A 27,367-nucleotide genomic window follows, 5' to 3' on the forward strand; every position below is an offset into this window, starting at 1 on the left:
TAAATCTAACAAGGGATTAATAGCTGGCTTATACAAGAAATATTTGTAAACCAAGAAGAAGCAGTTTCAGAGAGGCAGAATCGTGGATGGTTGACACGTACAGGAAGACATGCTCTGCCTCACCAGTAATTGAGAGAAATGCAAATTACAGTAGCAAGAGTCCATTTTATACCCAATTGAAAAAATTAGAAAGTTGGGATAATGCTTAGTGTTGGCAAGCATGTGGGCCGTGTAATACTGACACAGCCGTCTGGAGAGTGTTCTGGCAGGTATTAGGGACACTGGGTATGTGGCTGCCAAGGTGCTAGCCCCGTGCTTGTGTGCCGTGAGATCTACTTCTTGTCCTTCTGCTCTGCTCTGTATCATGGGGTTCTGGTTCCTGCAGGTTGTGTTTCTGAGGCTCCTCATCAGCTGACTTCCACTGAGAGGCACTGGCAGGAAGCTGGAGGGTGGGAGGAAGAGCAAAGCCACGGTATCTCTCTTCCCCTCTCTCGGCCTCAGATCTTCCTGGGTCAAAACAGGTCAGTGATGATTCCAGCTTTACCAAGTAATCCCTCCTCTTTCTGGCCCTCCAGCCAGGAGAGGTAGAAGTTTCCTGCTGTTGCTTGTTCCTGACTGCCTCACTGTCCCCATGTAGCTTCTTAGCTCTTTCATTCTCTTGATAACCAATTCCCTGCATTCCAGTCCCTCTGTTTTAAATACTCAAGCAGTTCCTTTTTCCTGGTTAAACAGTTCACATCCTTGTGATCTAGTGGTCCCCACCCCAGGTATATACCTTAGAGTGACTCTCCTGCAAGTGCCTAAGGAGAGATGAACAGGGACATTTACGGGTGGTGTTTGGGAAAACGGAGGTAGCATGGAGGGAGAGGGTGGAGACAGCATGGGCATCCATTGCCAGAGGAACAGATGTTTTACAAGGATAGATAACATATGATCTGTATCGGGCACATTGGAGGAGTGGCCATGTTGGGGTTTGGGGAGGAAAGGGGATTGGGGATGAAGGGAAAACAGAGTGGGAGAAGAGCGTTGCATGGAATTGATGATGAGTGTCTCAAGCCAAGGAGGTGGTCAACTCACCCTCTGCAAATGAGGTTTTAAAAATATGCATTATGTCTTGAAAGGATGAGTGAGAAAAGAATGTGATAGTCTAGGCAGAGAGAATAAGATATGAAAAGGTGCAAAGGCTGAAAAATGGCCCATCCGGGGAACAGCCAGAAATAGGGTATGGCTGGAACATAGATCTGTGGTCAGTACTGTGCCCAGTGGAATCCCAGAATGTCAGCTACACCTGAAAGATCTTAAAGATCTGTCCAACCTCTCATGATAGAGATGGGGAAACTGAGATCCAGAGGGGGCAGGGACTGGCCCAAGGTCACACTTTGGTAAAACTGGTCCAGAGCTGAGGTTTCTAGACTCCTATTTGAGGAATTCCCTCTTCTGTCTTTTCCACTAAGTCCTTCACTCTGTGTCAGGCACTGTGATGGTTCTGGGGACACAGCCTCTGCCCACTTATAGGAGGGGGACAGACACAGAGTCATATAGCTCTGATGTGTGGTATAGTGGTCTGTGACACTGGTGGCCCTGCTAAGCCATGTCTCCTGGCATCCATGACGTTTTAATGTCCTCCCCCCCTTGAACCTGGGCTGAATCTGTGACTTGCTTTCCAATAGAGTGTGATGGAGGTGACACTGCCAGTTCTGGGCCTAAAACTTAAGAAGGTCTGGGATTTTGCTTTTGCCCTCTGAGAATCCTGAGCTGCCATATAAAAAGTCTGGCTACCCTAATAGAGACACCATGTGCAGAGGCAATGGAAAGGCAGCAGCTCCAAGACTAACTGGAGACATACAGATTCCCAAATGCCTACCCTCCCTAGCTGAGCCCCACCTCGAGCCAATCCTGAGTGAATCCAGCCACATGAATTACCACTGACAGGACCAGCAGGACTGCCTAGCTGAGCCCAGCCCAGATGACAGTCATAAGCAAACAAAATGGCTGCGATTTTAAGCCACAGAATTTTGGAGTGGTTTGTCATGCCAGCAATAGATTACCAAAACATGCGGCATCAAGTGAAGAGCGAAATAAAATTGAGAAGGTTAGAGTAGATGGAGGTCCAGAAGGCGTGAGAATGAATCTGACCCAGAGGAGTCTGAGAGCTGAGCAGGGGAATCGGAGAAATGATAGAAAGTGAAGACGCGTCTAGCATCACCAGTGTGTTTCAACAGATGTCTTTCTGAGGATCACTACATGCCAGGCTCTGGGCAGGGGTTGAAGAGGAAACAGAGAAGGACGGACACAGCCTAGAGGAGAGGCAGCCTTGAGCACCAGCAGTGATGGTGCGAAGTCAGACATGCTCAGTGCCTGCAGGAGGTTAAGGGTCAAGGGCAAGTGTTCAGAAGACAGAGGGGTCATCTCTTTGGAGGGAAAAACCAGGGAAGGCTTCACGGAGAAGATGGAATTTAATTTGGACCCTGAAAACTGGGTGAAGTTTAGAGTTGGAGGGAAAAAATTTCCAAGTGGAGGGTTTTGTGTGCACAAAGGCACAAAATTGGGCTGCTTGGGCTGTTAGGGAGATGGAAGTGGCCAACACAAAAGCAGATCAGATCATCACAATGAAGATGGTAGTCCTGCCTTCTGTCTTGGGTAAATTCCTCAAACACACGTATGCAGAAATATTTTAAAATTAAAGCAAATCCTAGTAACACTCTGCTTATGTGAGTTAGGGAGAAAATGAAACCCAAATGGGTAGGATTTCTCCCAAATTAGTTCACATCATCATCATAGATTGGGAGACAAATAAATGTCAAAGAATAGCCACGGAATGTTAATTTTTCATTGATCTTACTATTATTTTCATGAACACTGAAAATGTAGACCTTTAGCAAGAAATAATTTTCACAAAAAGAGAGGAAAGGGATACTTGGAAGGCATCTCTTTTCATGTCCCTTTGATCTTCTGCCCATCGGTTAGGAACTGTAGTCCTGTTGGGTATCATAGCAGGGGGTGGTAAGGTATAGGGTAGAAGGCCCTAGAGACCCTCAGACCCAGATTAGAGTTCCAGCTTTGCCCATTTTCGATTATAAAGTGCTGAGCACAGGGTCAGGAATATGGTAAATGCCCGATATGTTTCTTGTTAAAATTTCTCACAATCATCATTCCCCACATTTTAAAAAGAGAAAGTTGAAGCCAAGGAGCTTTCCAAGTGCCAGCATATTGGGAACAGAATGTAGTTCCCCTGTCTCCGTCTCTCCTTTGTGACCCCCACCCACACCTCCCTTCCCTGCCTCACCTGCTGTTACATGCCAGGGGTGCTGAAGTGAGAAAGATTGAACTCTGTGACTTCCTTCTGGGCTGCTCCTCGAGAACCTCCAAAGTGACACAAAGTCAAATGACCCCCTTGGAGACTCACACCCAGCATAAGATGATGTCTGGAGACCATGCAAGCCACAGGGGAGCTTGCCAAAAGAAATGGCAAAGAAAACAGTATGAGAAGCTAGAAAATCAACAGTCCATTTAACCTCGAAATGGTGATATGGGGCAGGGGGGGACCAGAATGGCAGCCCACAGTTTGTCACTTTCCCTGTGCTACCTTGGGCAAATCATTCAGCCTCGCTAAGACTCTGATTTTCTCTTGTGTAAAATGGGCGTAAGAGTGCCTCACAGAATTGTTAATGAGATAATTAAATGAGGTGATATATGCAAAGGGCATTGCACTCTCGGTTATATTGAATAGATATTCGGGGAGTACATTCCTGAAGCTGTGTGTCTGTGCCTTCCCCTGCAGAGGGGATCTGTAGCTCCCCCAGATTTCCTAAAGCATACCTAACTCCCCCCGAATAAGTTTATTTTTGAGACATAAGGGTTTTACTTTGTTCCTATAATAAGACAAAATCTAATATTGGGGAAAAAAATCAGAGCATAAATAAAAAGGCAATTGAAAAGGGGAGGCAATAGTAAACAATAGAATCCAAATGTAGGTTTTTAAAAATCATTTTGTTGTTTTGTTGTTGGATTTTCTTTTCAATGAACTGACTCATCTTCTGGCTCCATTTCTCAAAATTAAAGTATAACAGGGAGAAAAATTGAACCAAAAACAATAACAAAACAGAGAGCAAAGTGATATAAGAAACTTTTTTTTAAATAAAAGGAATACATGCTCATGGTAAAAATAGAATAAAATAAAAATAAAATAGAATAGCACAGAAGGATGTAAGGTGAGACTTAGGTCTCTTTTCACCTCTCCGTTACCTCTCACTCCTGGTCCTATTAGCCAGAGGTCACCACTCTTGACATTAAGAAATGTTTTATTTGTTGTTTTCACATTACAAGTGATATATCCATCTTTTGAAGGAGAAGATGAAGTTTAGGAAATTCCCAGAGGCATCTAATTTGCCAAAAGAGAATGAACTTTGTATATAAGAATTAAGTGCTTTCCAAGATCCTGACAAAATAAAGATATCAATCAAACTCCCCAAAGGAAGTTCAGATGGCCATGCAATTGAACTTTATCATACTCATCGGCCTGGCAGTCCCCATGCCTTTGAAATAGCTAGGATAACCGTCCCACAGAAAGCAGCATCTCACTCATATAGTGACTTCTTTATCATACTGACCTAAAACTGGAAAAAAATCGTATAAAGTTGTTACCTGGCTCAGGATCCTTGATGAACATAGGAACAAACTTCCCTCCAAACCGATCCATTAAACATAGACGTGGATCCATCTGAAGTCAGGGGCTCTTAGGCTTACACACTTGCGCAGGGTGGTGTGATATCAGAAAAAGACAGTGGCATTAATCATATAAAGTGGATGATCCCAAAGCATTTGACAGTGCATGATGTATTTTCAAATTTTAGAAGCACTTGAAATATAATAGAATATGCTGGATTTCACTAAAATCACCTATGAAATTTGAGTGGCTGGAATATTAAGAATGGGCAAAGAGTAACTAGAATATCACTTAAGTTAGATGCCACCTTTACTTTGTCCTTTGTTACTTAATATAATATAGAGCCAGGTTGGCAGGGCAGAGGGAATAACAGATTTCATTAGGAAAAAGCAAATGAAAAAACTCACTGTTGTTATTCAGAGAAGAGGCTTGGAACAAGATGGCAGGATAGGATGTACTGCTTCTGGTCGTAATGTGCTCCTGAAAACCAGGCTATAAATCAGATCCTTGAAAAGCAAATCATATTTACCCAATAGGAAGGATGTTACCATTGAAGCTTGCTTTGCTGATTAAGGATTCGGCACTAAATGAATCCTTTGTGACTTTTCCAACCCCAAGCTCTGCCAGCCACAGGGAAGCAAGACCTCTGTGACTGACTCCAGCCCTCCCCCACCATCATCTGGCCCTCAACACCCCTGCAGGGAAGAGTAATCCTCTCCCCCTTGTGAGGAACCTCATGAGAAGCCACACTGAGAGAGCTTCCCCATGCCACCTCCTCTCCCCAGTATAAAAATATGTGCAGAAGTCTTCCAGATAATAGTGAATAATGCACACCTGTTCATTCAACAAACGTAGATGCATGCTCTGTATGTGATTATGGACTCACACATGGAGAGGGACCCAGAGATGTAGAAAACTAACTACACAATGTAGTGTGATGCCACAGAGTCTTTCTAGAATAAGCTGAGAATCCAAGACAACATTATTTTGTGTATCACCAAGAAAGAAAAAAAATACTGCCAATTATAAAATGCCATCAGTGGCAAGGTACATCTTTATTCCAGAGATGAATAAAAATGTGTGTCTTACAATGGGTGAAATGTGGTAATTAACTTTTAAAGAAGTGATAAGTGATATCTCTCAGCATGAGCCAAGCCTTGCTAAGGAAGCTGAGAGAAGGTAGCAATTATTTCTGCTGGAGGGACTGGAGGAGGTATCACAGGGAGGTGACATTTGATCTGGGTCTTGAAGGATTTTGCCAATGGGAGAAAGAGTGGGAAGAATATTCTAGGTTGAAGGAATAGCATGAGCAAAGGTATCGAGGCAGAAAAGGGCAGGCACGTTTATGGACCAACTAATTTATTCTAGCGTTAGAACACAGAAGGTGTAGGGAGAGAGAGCTGGTTGCTGAAGGAGGAAACATTGAAGCCAGATTGTAAACAGCCCTAATCCCAGTCTTGGGAGTTTGTGCCTATAGATAACAGAGAACCATAGATTGTTTTGAGCTGGGAGAGATTTGATTAGCGCAAGCTCTGGAAAGGTTAGTCTGCAGGGTAGATGAAGGTCAGGTTGGAGAAGAGTAAGATTAGAGGTAGGGATATAAGTTAGACTATTGCAACCAGCTAGGGTGGGGGTGGGTGGAGAGAAAATGAAGGGGCTGCACACAGATCCGTGAGAGGAAGTCAGATTGTAAAAGGCTAAGGCAGCCGTATGGCCGTGAGAATAAACGACCTACAACCACACACAGCATTGTGGACGGATCTCACAAACACAACGTTGAGTGAAAGAAGCCAGACAGAAAGGAGGACAGATGGTGATTCCATTTATATCAAGGCAAAGAAAAGGCAAAAACCAATCTATAATGTTAGCAATTGGAATGGTGGCTACCCTGAGGGACGGTAGTGACTGGCAGGGGACTTAGTAGGGGCTTCTGGGTGCTGGTAGTGTTCTGGTTCTTGCTGCTGTTTACATGGATGTGTTCACTTTATGAAAATTAATTGAGCTGTGCACTTTAGATTCTGTATTTTTCTTTATATATGTTGTAGTTCAATACAATTAATCCCTCCCCTGCCACACACAGAACTTAGGGCCATGGAGAAAAACATGGAAGCAGGGGTCCGGAATGGAGGAACCTGCTGGAACACACAGGCACTCAATCCCAGCATGAGCTGAGGCTTTGGAAGAACATCACAGACCACCCCAGAGGCTCTGTCGGGTGCACTTGGAGCAAGCAGGAGAGAATGATGAAGGGAGTGCAGAACTTTCTCACTTCCAGGCTTGTGACAGAGACACACTGGACATTTTAGTGGAGAATGACCAGCAAACAGAAACAGCAGAACGAGCATGGTTAAGAGGGGAACAATAGATGAGAAGACTCGCAGAGGGCACCTAGCTGCTTTCAATGAGCCCATGTGTTCAGGTCCAGATGAAGTACCTGTGAAGGCCGGGCATGAAACTGTGGGTGGGAATCAGAGAGAGCATCTAAAGATCTTTGGGGGATGAAAGAAAGGAAGGGTTAGGTGGTGGGGTATGCTGCAGAATTTTGATAGACTAAAAGGGTGACCTCAGCAAAGGGGGATTTGATTGTTGACCTTCAGCAGAGTTTGAGAAGGACTGATTATGCAAGTGATGTGTGATCACACAGAGAAGAGGGAATGGTCCCTAGGAGCAGATGTGGGTTTACCAAAAACCAGCCCAGCCATAATCACCTGTATTTGTAGAGTTACTAATCTGGCAGGTCAGAAAAATAAGGAGACAGTATGCATCAGGGTTTCAGAAAAAACTTCAGCAAGGTTCTCATGATATTTTGGAGTGCAAGATGGAGAGACATGGGCTGCAGACTTTGGAAGTTGGGGGACTTTTCAGTGGGTTTGGTCACAGGGCCAGATGGGGCAAATGGCCCCCAGTGTGGGTAGTCACAAAGCTCTGTCTTCGTCTTTCTCCTGTTTAACATTTTGACCAATGCTTCAGGTTAAGGAAGAAAATCAGATTGTCCAACAGTAATGGTACTAACTGAGAGAGATGGTGGCTATGAAAGAGAACAGTTCTAAGATGCAGGATGCCCTCAACAGGCCTGGAACATAATTACGAATGGAATGCTTCAAGCCTGTTCATAGGTCCCAGAATTAAACTGCTGAAGGTGAGAATCAGAGAGATCTGGCTTGCTGCTCATCTGAAATAGCACAACAACTCCACAGAAATCAAATCTAGGGCTCTTGGAGAACCATAAGCTTCCTATGATCCAAAGGAGTGATATGGCTGTTAGCAAAGTGCAGGTAACTCTGGACTGCGAGTGCAGCAGGGATAGCAGTCCAGAGTCCTGAGCACAAAGGGATGGCCCTGCTATTCTGTGTGCTTCCTGGCTCATGTGGAGGGTTTGCAGTCAGTTCTAGGTATCATCTTTGAAGAGAACCATGGGCAGACTCTAGATTGGAGGCCACGGAAGACTGAGGAATCTGGGGACATTGCTCCTGGAAGACTTGATTTGGATGGGAGTGAGATGGTACCTGTGCACTCTCTTTGGTCAGGGGCCACCATGGGTGAGGGGGAGCACCATCGACTCCAGCAGCAAATTGGGATCCACAATGAATGCTATAGGAAGGCTATAGGTGGAGCCTAAGAAATAATGTACAAAACCCCCATCAGTCAGATAGTGGAGTGGGAGCCTCAGGAGGCACTGCTCTTGCCACCTCTGGTGGTATTATTATTACTATTAATATTATTATTTGCACAATAAGTGCCTAGTATTGTGCATCATCTTACTTAATAAGGGAGTTAATTGGTAGAAGAGTCCCCGGCATGTGTGAGTGCTCAATACGTATTAGCTGTTGTTATTATTTAATCCTTACAACACCCTTGTTGCTATAAAAGAGGAATCATTTATTCCCACTTTAGAGACGAAGAAACTAAAGCTAGGGAGGGTGAGTGACGTCTCAGAATTGTACCGCTAACAATTGGTAAGCCAGAATTTGAACCCAGGACTGCCTGACACCAAAACTCACCATTACCCCTAAGGTTTGGTGAGTGGTTGGACCAGACACTTGGTAGGACGCTTCCCCGTTTAAGGCTCTGTTCCTAAACTGTGCCTCTTGTCCATCTACGATCCCCTTTGCAAAGGATCTTTTGTTTTTGAAACCTCTAAATGGGAGGCGGTGTCCTTCTGGTGACCTCTCAGTGTTATGAGCTAAATTTCCTGCCTATGCACACTTAGGACCTGTCCAGCTGACATGGAGCAAGATGACTCCCCCATCCTTCCATTGTTCTCAGACTGTACAAAGAGCAGGGGTGGGAGGAGAGGCTCCAGGCTCTGCTGGTCCACTTCAGGCTTGGCACTGACTCCTGAAAGGTTTAGTCAGACTGTCTCCAGGCCAGACACTCTCCCCTGATAAAGGTCAGCCAGCTTCATCTCTACTTCAGTGGGGGATCCTGGCCAAGTCATCCTAACTCTTTCTTGTGTTGACCCTCAGCAGTATTCTTTACTTTTTTAAGACTGTTTCCTCCTCAGTCATACAAGGGCAGCTTCAGGGAGAGGCAAATGCAGGAGTTTGGGGTCAGACGGGTTGGGTTTGGGTCCCGTTGCTGCCTCTGCTGAGTATCATTAGGCACGTCGTTTAACCCATCTGGGCCTCAGTCATGTAATTTGCAAAACTGGGATCCTAACACCTATTTTTCAGGCAGTCATGAAGATTAAGATGATGCATACCAAGGTGTCTGGCACAGAGTAGGTAGGTGTTTAATAAATGGTAGCTATTATTATTACTCGAACTGTGTCACCAGACCACATTTGATGCCTGAAACCCAATTTCACGGTTTCAAAAACATGTCTTGTGGAAAAAGAAAAGCAACTTAGATTCATTCAGCTAATCTTTTTTTGGATCCATCATTCATAACTTATCCATTAAAAAGATGGAAGTGAAAACAATGTACTTAAAAAAAAAACAGCTGCTACTTGGTTGAAAGAAACATTTCAATGTAAACATGAATAAGAAATACATGGGAGATATTTGCAAAGATGACATAATTTTTTTTTTAAAAGAAAAACTTAAAAGAAGACCTCGCTGTTGTTGGGAGTTAGAATAGAGGCAGGCATGGCTGATAGATCAGACTGGGAACAGGGTGTTGCAAACTGGACCCAGTTTCTGGGAGGAGGCAGCTGCAGGAATGCAGATCTGAGCAGCTGGCACCAGTGTGGCAAGGATTGTCCAGCCCGATATAGGAAGACAGACAGCAGGGGGAGGGCTGGTTAGCCTCCCATTGTCGGGATCCTGCTTAAAGAGATGCGGTGTCCTGCTGACAGGCAGCCAGTGGACCATGCATCGTCCCCCCAAGTCCCCAGAAAGGGAACAGGCATCATCTTTCCACACAGCCCCAACCTCTAAACTAGGGTTTGGAGACGAGCTTCTGGCTCTTGTGTGTAGGAAGAGGGTGTGGCAGAAAGGATTGCTAAGGAGGCAGGATCGGGGAGAAAGATGAGAATTTAAGCCATACAGACCTGGACTGACATTCATGTTTTATCACTTTCTAGGGGTGTGACCCTGAGCATATTGCTTTCTAAAGTCTCTACTATGTTTTTTGTAAGTTGTTTACCACAGTCCTGGGACTTGGCATCTACCAATGCATTTTATTCCCATTAATAAGAAGAACGATTATTAACCCAGCCACTTCTCCCCACCTCCTCTCCTTGTAGCCTGGTTCTTGTTACCATATGCAGCTTATTGTAATAGTCTCCTCACTGGTCTCTCTGCTTCCTCCCTTCCCCCCGACCAACAACTCTTCACTTGGCAGACACATCAGATCACGTCACTGATCCACTCAATTCCCTCCAGTCACTCCCCACTTCGTCATATGCAAGCCAAAGCCCTCACAATGCCCAGGTTCTACCTGATCTCTCCTGCCTTTGACCTTGGGTACTACTTTTCCCCTTGCTCACTCTGCTCCAACTGCACTGGCTTCCTGATAGTTCCTTGAACATGCCAGGCACACTTCTGTCTCGGAGCCTCTGCCCTTGCTGTTCCTCCACCTGGAACACTATTTGCATGTTTTGCTTACTTACCTCCTTTAGGTCTTTGCTGAAAAGTCATTTCAGCGTGTCCTTCTGTGACCTCCCTGTTTCAAATTGCAGCCCCACTGTCAGTCTCATTCCTCTTTCCTGCTTTATTGTTCTCCATAGCACTTTTCATAAACTGACATACTAAAATATCTTCTTCTTTCTGCTTATTGTCTCTCTTTCTCCACTAGAATGTCAATTTTATGAGGGCAGGGATTTTAGTTTGGCTTGTTTATTTTTGTATCCTCAGCAACTAGGGCACTGCCCAGCACATAGTAGATGCTGCAAAGCATAGATTGAAGGAATGAATGATATTATAAAGCAAGTGGCTGAACTCCAGCTTTAGAAGAACATGGAGTGGAGACTGGTGACCAAGACAGGAACTCAGATCCAGGGAAGCATGCCAGGGATCCAGTTACCCAAACTAGAACACAGGCCAGAATAGGATCTGGGAACCAGAGGGATGCCCAGACATCAGAAATGGGGCATGAGATCACAGCTTGGCCTGGAGCCAGACTGATGGAGAGTGAGACTGGAGCTCCTTGGGTCAGGGCTGGTCCCAGGCCATGTGTCTAGGGGCCAGGCCACCCCATAAGTGGAGACAGAGAGGCTGAAAGGTAGTTGCCAGGCAGGGCCTTCAACCATTTAGTAAATGTCAAGCAAAGTTATTCCAGCTTTCAACTTATTCCCAGATGTAGGTGTCAGTGGATACTACATATTGGCATGGCTTACAAGGAGAACACAAATGACTAAGGGGGAAAACGGGGGGAAAAAGGTGAAAATGGTCATTCAGAAACCTGAGCTGAGGAGTTGAGGAATGGTAGATGCTGGAAGCCTATGACTAGGGGATATCTGTGATGTCAAGATACGAGCTGAGGGATTGTCTGGGCATTACATTGTTCTCTGGACCACTTTTTTTGTTTTGGTGGAGATGCCCAAGTGAGCTCTGCCTTTTCAAACCCTCCAGCTTGGAAAGGCTAAGTGGAGCCTGGGAGGTGGTGTCTGCAGAAGTCTAGAAAGAGGAGTTGGACAGGGAGAATTTGGCCTGGTTTCCCCAGAGCTGTCCAAGTTACTCTCCAGGAGTTGGGCTCAGCCTCTCCTCTTCATGTTCATGCTTCCTGATAATAACCTAGCCTAAGATTCAGGGCTGCCCCTGCCTCACCCCAGAAGAGCGAGTCTGTGGACAACATGTGGTCCAGCTCCTTCACCACATGCCCAAGGGAACCAAGGTCCAGAACAATTCGGAGTCAGGGCAGCTAGTTCCTGCAGGGGAACCTGTTCCCCATCCTGACTTCCACTGCACGGTGTACAGGGCTCTTGCTGGCTCTGGGTTCCAGTCCTCTCTCAGTAGCTCTGTGCACTTCAACATGCTATGGAACCTCTCTGTGTATTGGTCTGTAAAGTGAGGATGATAAACACAGTATTGGTTCCTAGGGCTGTTGTGAGGGTTTCATAATAAGGCATGTAGCAAGTGTTCAGTGAAGGTTAAAGTCCCAACCTTGTTACAAGGTCGCCTGTATGGCGCACAATGGTTGGTTCAGGCTCGAGGTTTTCTGATTTGATGACTATTGTGTCCCCCTTATTAATCACCTCTTGGGATTTTATATTTTCATGGCCACGATTCCTATTCTTCAAGCTTGGAGAGGTACACAGGGTCGAGGCTCTAGGTCAGATTATGGGACTACTTTGCTTAATTAAGGTTAGCCAGTACAGCCGGTTCTGCCTATCAGAGAGAGGGCCAAGTCAAGGCGAGCATGGATCTGCTCTGGCCTGAGGACAGTACTCCGACCTGGGCGGGGGGCGCGGTGGAAGAATTCTAGGGCGGAGCCCCTTTCAGGAATGGGGAAGTGGGAAGGTCAAACGCCTGGAGGGGGCGGTAGCACTCGCAAGGTGAAGACCCAAGTCTTTTGGGGTTGGCAAAGAGCGGCTTGATCTGGTGGGCACGGAGGGGCCTTTCCGCCAAGTCGTAAGGGCCGGGCACCTCACCACCAAGGGGCGTTCGAACGCTGGCAGCATCTTTGGCTGCCCCCCCCCCCGCCCCACCGACACCCGCGCAGTGCAGGGGAGTGTAGGCTGCAGGTGCTTCTAGGACGCTTCCGTGGCGCGCTCGCAAACCAGACCTTCCCAGCCAGACCTCCGAGAAGCAGCCCCAAATCACCGTGCAGGTGCTACAGGAAGCGCTCGGCGAAGCGGCGGCGGGCACTGCGTGTGACAGCACGCCGTCCCCGTTCCCTGAGCCGCTGTCCCAGGGCGCTCAGGTCCCGGGCGGTCGCGGGCAGCCCGCGCGGCGGAGGGCCGGGGGCGCGTGTGTGCGTGTGCTGGAAGGCGGCCCTCCCCGCGGCCGCCGCAGCGCCAGCGCCTCCCCTCCCCCGGCGCGCACGGCCCGTCCCTGTCCCCGGAGGCGGCCCTAGCCGCCGCGGAGCAGCCTCGCCTTCGCCTCCCGCGTTTCCTGCCGCCCGCCCTCCCCCGGCCGGGCTCCAGGGGTTGCCGCCAAGCGGCTCCCGGCGGGAGAGCGGCTCAGAGCGCGCACGGGGGCGGACGGAGGCGGCCAGGTTCGGGGCGGCCGCGCTGGAGAGAGGCGCGCGCGGAGACGCCGGCCCCCCTCTCCGCGTTCGCTCGCATGCTCCCCGCCTCCCGCACTCCGCTCGCTCCCACCCCTTCCCGGCGTGATTGATCCGTCACGGGCGCCGCCGCTGCCGCTGCCGCCGGCGCCGCGGCCGTTCTGAGCCGAGCCGGAGCTGGGGCCGGCGCCATTGCACGGGCGCCTCGGGGAGAGCTTGGCGCGGGGCGGCGGGCCGGGCCAGGCCATGCGGGCCGAGTGAGCCGGCGCCCGCAGCCCGCGGCGCGGCATGGCTTCCCCGCCGAGCTCCGGGCAGCCAGGGCCGCCGCCGCCGCCGCCGCCGCCGCCGCCCGCGCGCCTGCTGCTGCTCCTGCTGCTGCCGCTACTGCCGCCGCTCGCGCCCGGGGCCTGGGGCTGGGCGCGGGGTGCCCCCCGGCCGCCGCCCAGCAGCCCGCCGCTCTCCATCATGGGCCTCATGCCGCTCACCAAGGAGGTGGCCAAGGGCAGCATCGGGCGCGGCGTGCTCCCCGCCGTAGAACTGGCCATCGAGCAGATCCGCAACGAGTCGCTCCTGCGCCCCTACTTCCTCGACCTGCGGCTCTACGACACCGAGGTGAGTGTCCGGCCGCCCGCGCCGTCGGGGCTGTGGGGGCGATGGGGGAGGGCGTGTTGCACAGAAGCAAGCTTCGGCCCATGGGCAGAGCTCAGATTGAGCCTGCCGAGGGCATCTCGGGCTGGGGCTTAGTGTTTACCCTATGGGTCCCTCCGGGCTTGGCTGGCACAGCTGGTACCAAGATTTGCTGAGCATCTTCCTCCTCTGGGATTGTATGTGTGTGTATGCTTGTGGGGTGTGGGGTAGAAGACTAGGGTCTCCTTTGCCCAGAGAAGGACTGGAGAGGGTGGTAACTGAACCTCCCAAAAGGCCTGCAGTGTCGCCCCTGCCCAGGTCCCGCTGGTGGGGCTGTGGAGTGCTCGGTGGAAAGAACAGGCGCATTGACTATAAACTGGGCCACCCGCGGCTAGAAAGGCCACAGGCCTGCTCTCGGGCCCCAGAAAAGCCGAGCTGTGCTTTGAGGTCCGGAGGACTCGGGGACCCGAGGGGCCAGAGCGCGCAGCGGGGCTGGGCGCCTGGTGCGCGCCAGCAGCTCAGAGCCAGCGCCGCTCGGGCCGGTGTGGGGCCGCCGGCTCTGCAGCGCTGCTGCCTGCATGTACCTGGCGCTGCCTGTGGCCCGAGCGATTTTCTGAGGAGACCCCCTTGGGTTAGTTGCTCAGAGAGTGCTCTGATTAGGTCTCGCCCCGGGCGCGCGAGGGCGTGCGGCCGCGCCGTTGCTGGTAGCCGAGCGGCTGCGGGCGCGGTTTCCCCGGGCGCAGACTTGAAGCCCGGACTTGGAGCGCAGCAGCCGGCTTGCCCTCCCTGCCTCCTTCTCTGAGGGGAGCCGAAGAGTCGAGAGCTTTCCATTCCAAGCCCCCTCCTCACACCCTCAGCTTGCGTGTCGGCTGCAGCGACAGTGCACACCTTCACCGCCCGCCGGAGGACTGGGGTGCGCCGAGGGGACTCAGAGGAGCGATCGCGGGCATCGCGGGGTCGGGTTTGCGAGTTTTTCCGGACTGAGGGAGCCCCTACGCTCCGGCCTCAGCGTCTAAGACGCAGCCTGAAGGGGGCAGTGATTTCCTGTGCAGTACGCTCGGTTGGCGCCTCTTCCACCGCGCCAAGCCCGGCCGAGGCGCTCGGCTTGATTGACCCGGCTTCCTGGGGCTCCCTGGGCGCTTCTGCTCGAGCCCTGGTGCAGACCCCTTTCGGAGAGGAGGGTCGCGCTGCCGCGCTGATCGTGCAGCCCAGGCTCCACCTCCTTATCTGTGTGAGCCCCCCCCCCCCTTTTTTTGGCACCCGGAGAAAAAGCAGAAATCTGGATTGCATCTTATTCCCCGCCCCCTACCCCCCCCCCCCCCCGCCGCTCCCTGATGAACCATCCTGCCCTGCGCTGTAAATAAAAGGTGAAGGAATGGGTGGCAGTTGGTGGTGGTGCACGCAGGCTGCTGCAAGCGGGGAGGCTTCTTCTGCCCCGGGAGAATGTAACTGGGGAGCTGTGCAGAGCCAACCTGTGTGGAATCATTTCTGAATGACATTCCTATCTTCTCCAGAACATTTAAAGTTCTCTGGGATACTTGTCTGGCACACATAAATGGAGAGGGCAGTTCAATCATACCAAACTATGTCTTCTGGGTACTGTTTCTCTGTTGCTCCATCTTTTTTTTTTTTTTTGGAAAGGACACAGGAGAGCCAGTTCTTTGGAGACAAAACCATTTATGGACAGGGCAGCCCTGCTTACATCATCACCAAATATTGTCAGCTGCATAATGTTTTCACCATCAGTTTATTCCCTTCAGAAAGCTTCGCTGAGAGAGATTTCATATTAGCTTCTTAGTGGCAGCAAAGGGAAGGGTGCTCAATTTCAGGGTGTGGGTTGATGCTTTTATATTTTATTTTTCAAGTGTGTCTTGATGACTTTCTGAGTGAGAGGGGGCTTAAAGCCAAGAGAATGAGGCAGTCAGAGGCACTTCAGCTCATGGGGAAGGAGGGCAAAGGGTATCTCAGCCTCAGGCAAGCAGGGAAGCATATCTAGCCATTTGAAGGGGCACGCATGGGCTTTGGGGTGGCTCTGACCTGGCTTCTGGTCAGAAACCTAGTATCTTCCCTGTGGGTGACCTTGAGCAAGGTATTTAATCTCTCTAAGCCTAGATTTACCCTTGTGAAAACCTGGGACTATTATATGTACTCTGCAGGATGGTATTGTTACGCTTAAGGGAGATAACAGGCTAGAATGGAAAATGCCTTGAGCTGGCAGGTGCAGTGGCCAGTGCTCTGTCTGGCATGCTGTAAGCACTAAATAAATGTTTCCTGCCTGCCTGCCTGCCTTCATTTTTTTCAGATGTGGATTCACAAGAAGGACATTGCGACTTTAGATGTGATAAAATTGTCCCAACTAAAATATTAAGATTGCTTGTTTTTCTCACTTTTGAAATCTCATAAAGAGTCAGTGACGTTATCACCAGAAAAAAAGAATCTTGGCTTAATAAAAACGGTCCACATCAAAAAAAAAAATTATCTCCTGCCATGAGGTGTCATGGTTGGGAGAACACCCAGGTGATATAATACTTCATTTTTTCAAGCGGCCCATCTTTAGAGTAGAGGGACTTTCTCTTTAAGCCAGAGTAAAGCATCAGTCTGGGTAATTGCAGCAAAACCCACAGTGATCTAAAGGGTGTTTGGGGCTCATGTTAGAGTGTCTGGACCCTATGTTATTCAGATAGGATGTCTTTATGGATGGTGTGTACTCCCTAGTCACTTGCTGGTTGTGTCACTTGTTGTCTGTAGACTTGAACACAAAATAGATGTGGTGAACATATTTTGGCTGCCTTTGCTAACATTTGCTGTCAGGCAGTGGTCAGAGACTATGGGCATCTGGGGTGGACCTGTGTCCACACAGACTTCAAAAATTTAACAAGATTTAGCAAAACGTGGATTAATCTGATCATTGGGAGCAGCCTGTCTCAATAAAGGAGCCTCCTGCACACACTTATTCAGTTGTCCCTCTCCTGTAATTAGAATTGCAATAAAGCATTGAAAGCCCCACTCAGTGCCATGTGTTTGTAAAAATGAAACATCCCAGCAGAGCATCTGCTAAGCAGGACCTCTCTTCTCTGGTGTACCTCAGATCACTTCAGCAAATACTTCTATATGCATTCCAAGGAGGATTTGAGTATATAAAAACACAAGCAAGACAACTGAAAATACAGAAAAAGGATACATCAGAAACCACATAGAAGCATGGAAGTTGCTGAACCCAGCACCTGGGCTAAGATGGTTATTGCATTTTTGTAAATTAAATTTTAGCTCTGAGCTTCCTGGCAGTCAGGGTTAAAAGGTAAACATGATAGATTACATTACTTACGCGTTTGTTTAAAAGACACCGAGGGACAGAGTCTTTTTTTTATAAAAGATTTTTAGGTTCAGAAATGCTCTTCATGTGATTGTTTCTCATTCTTTGGTAGTCACGTTAATAAAAGTAAATACGAACCAAGGGATGAGTTAAAAAATAATGTTGGCTTTTCTGATTTGACTAAAGTAATATTCATTTTGGAAAAATAGAAAATTGTAGATATGCATGAAAAAAATTGCCTGTAATCCACCTACACAAAGATAATTGCATCTAATAATTCTCATTATTCCCATCCAGTTGCTGGTGTTTACTATTTTGTATACTTGAAAGCTCTGTGCACCCTTTTATATTTTGTTTCCTTCACTTAATGTTGTAGGATGGTTATTTCCGCATGTCCTCAAATCCTCTGTGCAAAGATGAATTTTAGTGGCTCTTTACTATTTTTTCCCATGGGTGCCCCATAAATATTAAATTGTTCCCCTGTTGTTGGGTTTATATGTTTTCCCACTTGTTACTATTTTAAATTATTCTGTAATAAACTTGGGAAAAGTTCAGGGAGCCAAAGGAGCACATTCCAGGTGTGCACCTCTCAGAAAGTCTACCCTGTTGCAGGGATCCAGCTTAGAAAACCCAGAGAAAACCTCATGATTGGTGAGCACATCCTTTTCTTGAGTGGTTTTGTCAAACATCTGTTTTGTCACTCATTGTGCTTTAGAGAGGACCCAAACAACTGTTGGATGGAGGCCGAGCTTTTCGGGGGGTCTGAGTACAGCTTAGTAGGCATTGAGTACCTACTGCAGTTGCTGGTGCTGCAGAAAGGAGTAAACCCAGCCCTGGGCTCAGGAGAGGAGCTGGTGCACAGGGGAGAACAGGGCAAACACATGTTTGTCATTTTCAGTGCAAGATAGAAAGTAATCTATATTGATGGTTCCACATTTCTGTGACTATACTAAAAACCAAAGAATTGTAGACTTGAAAAGAATGAATGTTGTGGTATGTGAATTATATCTCAATATAGCTGTTCTTAGAAATAAAGAGATAGAAAATGAGCTTTTTTAGGATCAGGCTCAAATCTTTGTGGTTATACCCCGCTGCCTGGCATGGTACCTGACCCTTAGTAGGTGTATTGCTTAGGAACCTTGTTGCAGGTGACAGAAACTCAACTTTAACCGGTTCATGTGGCTGAAAAATCCTAGAGTGGGCTGTATTCAGGTATGGCTGAATCCAAGGACTTAAAGGATATCTTAAAAATTGTCTCCTTCTCTGTTTCTTGGTTCTGATTTCCTCTGTGTTTGGCTTCACCCTCAGTCAGGCTCTCCCCATTTGGCTGTACAGATGGCCCCTGGCAGCTGCAAGTTTACACACTCCCAGTTTAGAAACTCCAGTAAGAAGAATGTTTCTTTCTTGACTGTTTCAGTAAAAATCCCAAGCTCAGCTCTCATTGGCTTTCGTTGGGTCATGTGTCTATCCCTGAACCAATCAGATGATACTGATGGGCCTGGGACACCCACCAGCCTTTCATGAAGGAAGAGGGAGGCGAGGTCAGCCCCACCCAACCACATGAATACAGAGTGGAAAAGAGGTGATTCCTTGAAGTACATCAGAGGCTGTTAAAAGGGGGTGGATGCCAGGTGGGTCTGATCACAGATATCCACTTTGGAAATGCTAAATTTAAGGAAGAAGCAATAGATGCCAGGGGCATTAAGAGAAAGGGAAGATCACATCTAGGTCTCCTGGAGGAGAAGTCAAGATGAGTCTAGAAGGGTGAATACAGAGAGGTGTGGGCTCAGGGAGATGGAGGTTGGATCCCAGGAAGGATCCCCAAGATCAAAGGATAGAGGCCATAAAGTGTGAAGTGTGTCGGGGGAGCACTGACTTATTATGTTTTCACCTGAGTACAGGGTTTGTAGAGGGAAGGGCAGCCTGGTTGGTGTGTGAAAGGCCTTGAATGCCAGTGTCAGAAAGGTTGGACTTTGTTCTGGAGCGGTGAAGAGCTGTGGAAGGTTTTCAACATGGATGTGACAAGATTAAAGGCTGATAGGAATGTAGAGGCTGAATGGTAGACAGGAGAGGGTGGAGACAGAGAAACCAGGAAGCTATTGTAGCAGTTGAAGGAGTTGAAGGGGGAGATGCTGGGGCCTGAGCGGAGTTGGAGAGGCAGTGTGAGGGGATGGAGGCTCTCTGAGGCAAGACAGTAACTGCAGTCCGTTGCTCTACAGGGGAATGAGGATAGAGAGTCCCTGCAGGGATGAGGCTGGGCAAAGAATCAGACCCTTCACTCCCCTAGCTCCAACCGCCTGTTGGATGAGCTTCTCAGCATGTCAGGAGGCCTGGGTTTGTATCCCCATTGGGTACCACGTACCTACCTGGTGACCTTAGGCAAGCCAGTTTGCCTCCATTTTTTCATCTGTAGAATGGGGCTAATATATTTTTAACTCCCCATTTGTGTGGGGAACAAATGAGACCATCTGGGTAAAGTAATTCAATGCTCGGTACACCGTGAGTGCTCAGTAAATATTCACTGCTATTTTGTCACTATTCTTGTTATTCCTGTACCATGTGGGGATGATTATATTGACATCACAGAACTGTGATAGGCAGAAATATAATGGGTGTGGAACCTCAAAACGTGATGTAAATGTAAAGCCATGTTATCTGTAATCTTGCTTTCCAGTGCCGCGTTGCTGAGAGGGGTGTTGGAGAAAGAGGATGCAAGCACGAGATCTTTGTTCATGTGTATCTCCCAGCACATCTTCCATTTTTCTGTGTGTCATAGCCATATTTGTCTGTTTCTCCCCCACTGAACTGTAGCTCTGTGAGGGCAGGGCTGGTCTGATTCCCCAGTGTTTTACATGCAGTGAGCATCAGTGAATGTTTGCTGAACTGAACATATAAATGAATAAATTAGAATCTGCCTTCTGAATTAGCTTCCCATAGGATGAATGGTTTCTCTGGATCCCTTCCCCAGGGTCTTTGCCCTGCCTTCCCATCACCATAGGACTTAGGGGACCCCATATATCAGGATTAAGTTGAGCTGCCTTCTGCATGTTCCCACCAGCAGTGACCCCTGAGCTTCCCTGGCATGAGGGAAATACCCTTGGCTATGTCATGCCGTCCCCAACCAATTCCTCAGACCTAGCCAGGTACCCATCAGAAGGTGGGTAGAATAGCACACTAGGACCTGTTTAGAACTAGGTATTGGGCTCAGAGTGTTAGCTTGCTACCTTTATCTTTAAAGGGTTTTTCTTCATGTGTTTCGCCTCCCCTTTTGTGGGATCATCAACTTCTTCATGAAGAGATGTGAGATTTCAAGAGGGAAATGAACAAGCTGGAAGTGCAAGGTAGGGGTGAAAATAGAGGTGCTAAATAAATACATATAGAGGACATATAGCTTTTGTTAGTCAGGGTGGACTAGGCTATGCTGCATTAACAAACAAATCCAAATCCAGTGTGGGTCAGAGCCTCCTGGGAGGCTGTCCTCCAAGTGAGAATACAGGGCTCCAGGCTGCTCTTGTGTTGTCACTCTCCCATCTGTTGGCTTTAAGAAGATGGAGGGTAGGAAGGAATCCACGGGGAAGGCACACTAGATTTTTGATCATCTCTACTTGGAAGTGACATGTATTATTTCTACTCACGTTTCATGGACCAGAAATAGTCATTGACCAACCTAACTTGAAAGAAGGCTGAGATATGTAAAGGAACATGTGGATGTCATGGACAACTGTCATTTGGGATCCTTCAAGAAGTACATGCCAAGATGGATTTACAAGTGCCAGAGATCTTGGGGGTAATACCCATGAAAGATAAAAGAGGATGTAGGGAAACCCTGAGACCACAATGCTGTTCTGACACCTGTCAAAGGAGAGGAGAAGGAAGGAGGTTGGGAGGAAGAGTCTCAAAAATGGCCAGCCCATTGGGGTGCTCCAGAGCAAAGATTGCCCATTAGAGGGGTCACATATTGGAGACCAAAAGAGCCAGGTTCTAGAATCCCTGCCCAACTTGGTCATTGGCTGCAGGGTCCGTGGGAAGAATGTGTCCTTGGCTTAATTAAACACTATGACAGATCTTGAAGCTACAGCTGAAGGCTTAGCTGATGGCCCTTGTCCTGTAGGTTCTCTCTTTAAAGGAGATCTGTGTGGCCCACCTAGATGGCTGCCACAGCTCCGTCTGTTTCTGCTTCAGTGTCCTAATGCTACATGGGCTGATGGAGAAAATTTTCTACCAGGCCCTTTTCTAGGCTCTGGGATACAAAGGTGGCTATGATGGACCCTGCCCTTGAGGATCTCACACCCTAACTGGTGGTCACCTAACCATAGTAGGTAGAGGTCAGGGGAAGATGCTGGGTGGGGAAGTCATACCCCTTCTGGAGGCACCTGTTTGGTCATTCCTCATGTTGTTTGGGAATGAAATGTAAGTGGCTTCTTATCACTTACTTTTTTTGTTATTTATTTTGGTTCTAGGAAGGTGAGAAGATTAAGTGGCATAGTGTGCCCAGTAAGCATCTGCATTCATCTGCTCCTTTATTTTATTCTTTTTCTCTCTGCTTATGTAATGATGTGCATTGAGGCTGGTGAGATGCCTTTCTCTCTGTATCTTCTAGGAACCAGCAGGTGTGCCAGGCTGAAACCATGGGAGTGTGAGCTCCAGATGGGGTCGGCAGTCTGGGTTCTGATGCTAGGTTAGTTGCTAAGACCTTGGCAGTCTAGGTGCTGGTGCTAGGTTAGTTGCTAAGTCTTTGCTCCTCTCTGTGAATTGCAGCACCGATTGAGGATCTCTGCTCCATTGTAAGCACTGCAAGGGTAGACACTGGGTGTGTCTGGCTTCTTTGTGCACACCTCTGCTTCTCCAGGCAGTATCTCAGGGCTAGGCACTGAACAGGAGCTCAATAAATATTTATTGAACAAACAAATAGATCTAAAAGCCTGAAACTCAGCTCTCTGATTCTAAGAGGATTAATGGGTGTAGTTTTAACACATTGCAGAAGTGCTTTGTATGCCAAGCCATGTGCGGTGAGCTTTCTGCTTGCTCTTTATTCGTACTTTGGTGCTTTGGGGGGCGCAGTAGTTGTGGAGTACAGAGGGAAAACGGTACTTGTTGGATGTTCCAATAGAAGATTTTGTGCAAAGCTGATGTCAGTCTCCTCTTCCCTGACAAACATATACAGCATCCTCCAAGACCCTCCAACACCAAAACCTGGGAAAGAAATACATTCCAGCATCTGAGAAATATTATGGTTTTAGGAGATTAATTTATTGGAGCAATATTCTGACTGGCAGTTGGTGGGTATAGGAATCAGATTTTGATATCACACTCCCACCTCCAGGGAGAGTGAGAGCCACAGAGACTGGACCGGGCTCTGGTCCTAGCAGACACTGTGGAAATGAAGCCAAGTCATCAGCCTTGGTGAGTCAGGTGATCTAGTGGCAGATCTGAGTATAGTGAATGAAGAGATGTCCTGGGAACCCCTAAATAGCAAGACCTATTCCAGGCACCCTGCTCCTAGGCTGGAAGCTTCTGCTCTTTATCCTTCCGTGGTCAGGACTGATTCAGGAACTGGGTAAGCTCAGTCTGGAGGTGACTGTCTCTCTGACCTGGTTTTGGTCTGGACCCCAAATCAGATAACCAAGTTTATTAGAATCATGTGCCAAGTAAGAGTAAATTGGTTATGAGCTGATGTTTGAAGGTCTGAGAATTCTTGATTGAGTAAAGGGCATGAACGTTGTGACACCTTTGGGGGCTGATTAGGGTGCTCTTTTTTTTGCCAACTTTCTACTTTTTCAGTCTTTTTTTGAGCAGTCTACATTGCTGGAAGGATGAAGTGTCATTGTCATTTGGAAAATTAGTGGTAGATCCAAAGTACTGAGTAAATGGACTCATCTGTCTTCATCAGTGCCCACGTTCCACAGCTGCTGGCTGAAGCAGACCCCTTCTCCTGCCATTTGGCAAGGACATCATCAGTCACCGTTTGGATAAAATCTAGCCAAAGAAGGACTTTGTGGAGTCATGCATTATTGCTGTTCTCATGGTGTAGGGTCAGGAGGTGGCAGAGAGAAAATGATATTTTCACACTCTGCTCATGATCCACTTGACTTTGTTCAGAGGGAACTGATTTTGAAAGCAACAGCCATCCTTATAATAATCACTATATTATCCAAATCACTTTGTTTCTGGAACTACCCATTCACTGAAGCTTTTCTGAGAATACCCAGAATTGTTTCAGGGATTTAACTGGCAGACAGGGATCTGGAAGCTCACCTCAGGACATATGATCAGGGCCCACACAAATGCTCCCACCCAGCCTGGCTCAAAGTGCCTTGCCTTTGATAGAAGAAGAATTGGCTCACCCGTCCCTCCACAGAGTGTCCTGGGCCCAACTGACCCTTCTGTCCTCTTTGCTGGAGTCTGAATTCTAGAAACGTTGTGAAGCCTTTGGAGAGCTTCTGATCTTGTCATTTAAAAAAGGAAAAGGGAAAGGAAACATTATTTGCAAGTGTATAAGTGAAGGAAGAGAGACTGCAACAACAACAGTAACTCACCTTTATCCTGTGCTTAGCATGTGTCAGTCCTATGTCAAGTACTTATTTAATTTTCACACCAACTTGATGCAGTAGGTGCTATTATTGTCTGTGTTTTACAGATGAGACGTAGATAAGTTAAGCGACTTATTTAACGTCACAACCAACCAAGTGGTGAGCTGGGATTTCAGTCTGGATGGTCTAACTTTGATCTCTGCTGCTTAAACACTAAAGTGAAAGAGCATCTTCATATGGGAGTTATCTTCCTCCCATGAAAGCAAGTGGCACGTTTTTTCAGTAGCTGCTGCTTCTCTCTTTTTGATGAATTTCACCGAGCTGCTTGCCTCTTGCTCTAATTCAGCCTCATCCTCACCCATTTCCCTGTCCTCCCACTCAGTCACACACAGCCAGCACTGTACTCTCTACTCACTTTAAGTGTGTCTGTCTACACACCTGGCTCACATGGATCCTCTCTCTGCTCACCTTGCTCCTGCAGAACTTGTCACCTCCTGTAGTGTTTACTCGGGGTGTCAGTGTTTGTGTCTGTGTGTCTCCTATTAGATCATGTCGAGAACAGCAGTGGTGCTTCCTTTATGCATGTAGCTCATACTTGCTAAGCACCTACTTGGTGCCAGGCCCAGGGCTGGTTATGGGGCACATGGAGGTGAGTCTGAAACAGCAGTGCTCTCTAGGGTAGGCCACGGGGGATCATTACTCTGCAGCATAAGGAACATGATGGTGCAGCTTGTGACAGGTACAGGGGCTGTCACCCAGATGCAAAGAACTTTAGGACCACTGACTCAGTGTGCTGACCCAGTTGGCCTCCCTCTTTGATACCCTGCAGGAACTCATCATTGTTCTGGGAACGGGAATAAAACTTCTCCCTGTGCCCTTGAAGGCCCTGCATTCTGCCCTGTTCACTCCCAGCTTCATTGCTGAGCACTCTCCCCTCTCCCTCTGGGCCCAGACATGTGATCCTTTCAAGTTTCTCTGGTGATTGTGCTCAGAGAGTGTGCACAGGACCTTTGCACAAGCTGTTTCCACCATCTGGAATTCTTTTGCCATCTTCCTTCATCTTTTAGATACCAGCTGAAGTGTGCTTTCTCTATCCTCCCTGATTGGGAAAATTCCCCTATTACAATTTCTTTAAGAACCATGAACCTTTGTAGCACTTATCACAGTTGCAATTTTAAATTGCTGGATTATTTGATCAATGTTGGTCTTCTCCCATTCTGCCAGGGGACTGTGAATTTAGTCTGTTTGGCTCACTGTAATGCCCCACATAGTTTCTAGCACATGGTACATGCTTGATAAATATTTGCGGAATGAATAGATGAGTGCTGAAGGATTTATGAGGCCTCATCTGGTTGTTTATAATGGCTTCTCTGTGTTTTCTGATGCCCATGCGGTGTGGGGAAGATAACTGGACACTGTGGAAAGACCATTACATATGGAATCAGAAACCTGTGTGTGTGTGCTGGTGCTGCTCACTCCTCGAGCCTCAGTGTCCTCATCTGTGAAATGGGGATGATTCTTTCTCAGAGGGTTATTTTGAAGGCTGATGTAGAACATTCATGTAAAGCATTAAGCACAGAGGGCCACATTAAGTAGGCATCCACTAAATTTTATCATTGTCATTTTATTATAATGCATATGAAAACATAAAATGCTGTGTAGTCACATAAAAACTGATTCTTATTCATTGGGGGACTGTGTATTTGAGGCCAGCAAAGAAGTGTATGAGATCTGTGTCTGAGCTTCACTGAATGAGATTCTAAGTGAAGTGGTTGTTTCTAAATCCCTGTCCATTTCCAGAAGGATCTGAGTACACTGATAGCTCAGCGGTGAATCTCCTCTGGGCCTGGGGCTGGGCTGTTGACCCCAGTGGACTCCGTATAGCCCTGTGTTGTTGCTGCTGGCTATTGTCCACCACCAGCCCACCAGGACAGGCGCGTCATCTGTTTTGCATCTGCCATGTCCCCGAGCCCAGGACACAGTCTGCAGGCCCTCAGCGATATCTGTGAGTGGATGAGTGCCTCTGTGTCCGAGCACCTAGCATGGCCCCTGGCACATTGTAAGTGCTTAGCAAATGCTTTTTGCATGAGTGGCGCTAAACACAATGTACAACATAACCATTTTGGATAAAATCACAACCAAGCCTCTAAATGGAGCAGAGGGAGAAGACACGATCAGGCATCTGTGAGGAATGGATTGCTCCACCTGCATACCAGATTTGAAGGCAAGAGAGAAACATTCGGGTGTTACCGTGTCAGGAGAACATGTGTCCTTTAGGCTCCAGAGACAAATCTTTTAGCTTAAGGGCCAGATGGTTCAGTGGAAAGGGCCCTGCACTTGTCATGGGTGACCGTCTCTGGTACTCACTAGGAGATGACCTTGAAGCAGTTGTTTAACTTCTGTACACCTTAATTTTATTGTCTATAAAATGGTAATAATAATAATGCCTGCCCTGCTTGTCTATGGAGTTATCGTGGAGATCATTGAGGAGGGAGAGAGAAAGAGAAAGAGAAAGAGAATGATGCGAAAAGGCTTTAAAAAGTCACAAAGAGTTGCAGGCATCAGATGTGCCTGAAACTAAGCACAAAGAGTAATTAATTCTGGGTTGTCCTCTTAGGGCCTTTGGATATTTCCAATAACATCTTTATCAAAGACACAGAGATGTTGTTCACACAGGTGATTCATTCAACTTTCTATTAAAGAAGGAGGGCACAGTATTAGATAAGAATGCTATGGAAGCAGTTAGCCAGGGGGCTGAGGCTTTCTGACCCAGCAGGCTGTCTTACAGAAGCATCTAGAACAAGAAGTGATTAACATGTCTTCCTCTCATCTGTCAGATATCTTCAGAATCCAACCATTCATCTTTGACAGGCGTCAGATCCAAGACCATCCGCAAGCAAAGTATTGAACAGGGGTCCCAGGGCAGGAGTTTGGCAGGATGGGAGTTAGGGCTGTCTGCCGCAAGCAGTGATTTGGGATCCAAGCCAGTGAATCATGGGGGTTGCTAGGTTTTGGGGCTCGGGCAAAAAGCCTGGCACATCCGACTGAAATATGGAATGCCCAGACTGAGCCAGTCCATGCAGCCCAGGATTGGAGGGCTGGGATGCCCATGTGCTGAACTAATAGTATTCATTTTCTCCGGAAAGAGCTTTGGTTCTTGCCAGTGGATGTACAAGTATTCTGTTGAGACCTCAGAGTTCTGGGCCAGGCAGTGTGGAAATGATGAGTTTGGTTTGAGAGATTTGGGGGCCCCAGTAGCCCCGCAGCTACGACATCCTCAGAAGAGCACCTGCTGGGCTCCTTTGGATGCTGGTCGTGAGACCATGTGATTGGCTTTGTTTTGGCTGCTCTAGATCCTTGGCAGGTTGTGGCCCTGATTCCAGTCTGGTGGCTCCACGGTGGACAAAACAAAGTGACAGGTCCTTACGAGCCCCTATTATGCGCCAGGCACTACGCTGGGTGCTCTCACATGCACACTGGAGAGGGCGAGGCCTAGTGGAAAGATCTTGGGCTTCCGAGCCCGCGAGGCCCAGGTCTGGCTCTCAGCCCTGCTGAGCGACCTTGGGGGTCGCTTCGCTTGGGGCCTCCCTCCCCTGATGTGTAACATGGAGGTTTGATAGCAGA

The 27,367-nt window shown here is 47.9% G+C and overlaps 1 protein-coding gene across 1 annotated transcript in view; it reads left to right on the forward strand.

The window, feature by feature from the left end:
• The first annotated feature begins 13,561 nt into the window (after positions 1 to 13,561).
• GABBR2 (gamma-aminobutyric acid type B receptor subunit 2) overlaps positions 13,562 to 27,367 on the forward strand; it is a 364,042-nt gene continuing 350,236 nt past the window's right edge. Inside the window, exon 1 of the mRNA XM_057724616.1 lies at positions 13,562 to 13,885. Coding sequence (XP_057580599.1) covers positions 13,562 to 13,885 — 324 coding nt within the window. The remainder of the gene's footprint in view (positions 13,886 to 27,367) is intronic.

This window comes from Hippopotamus amphibius, chromosome 2, assembly GCF_030028045.1.
Source record: "Hippopotamus amphibius kiboko isolate mHipAmp2 chromosome 2, mHipAmp2.hap2, whole genome shotgun sequence".
NCBI lineage: Eukaryota > Metazoa > Chordata > Mammalia > Artiodactyla > Hippopotamidae > Hippopotamus > Hippopotamus amphibius.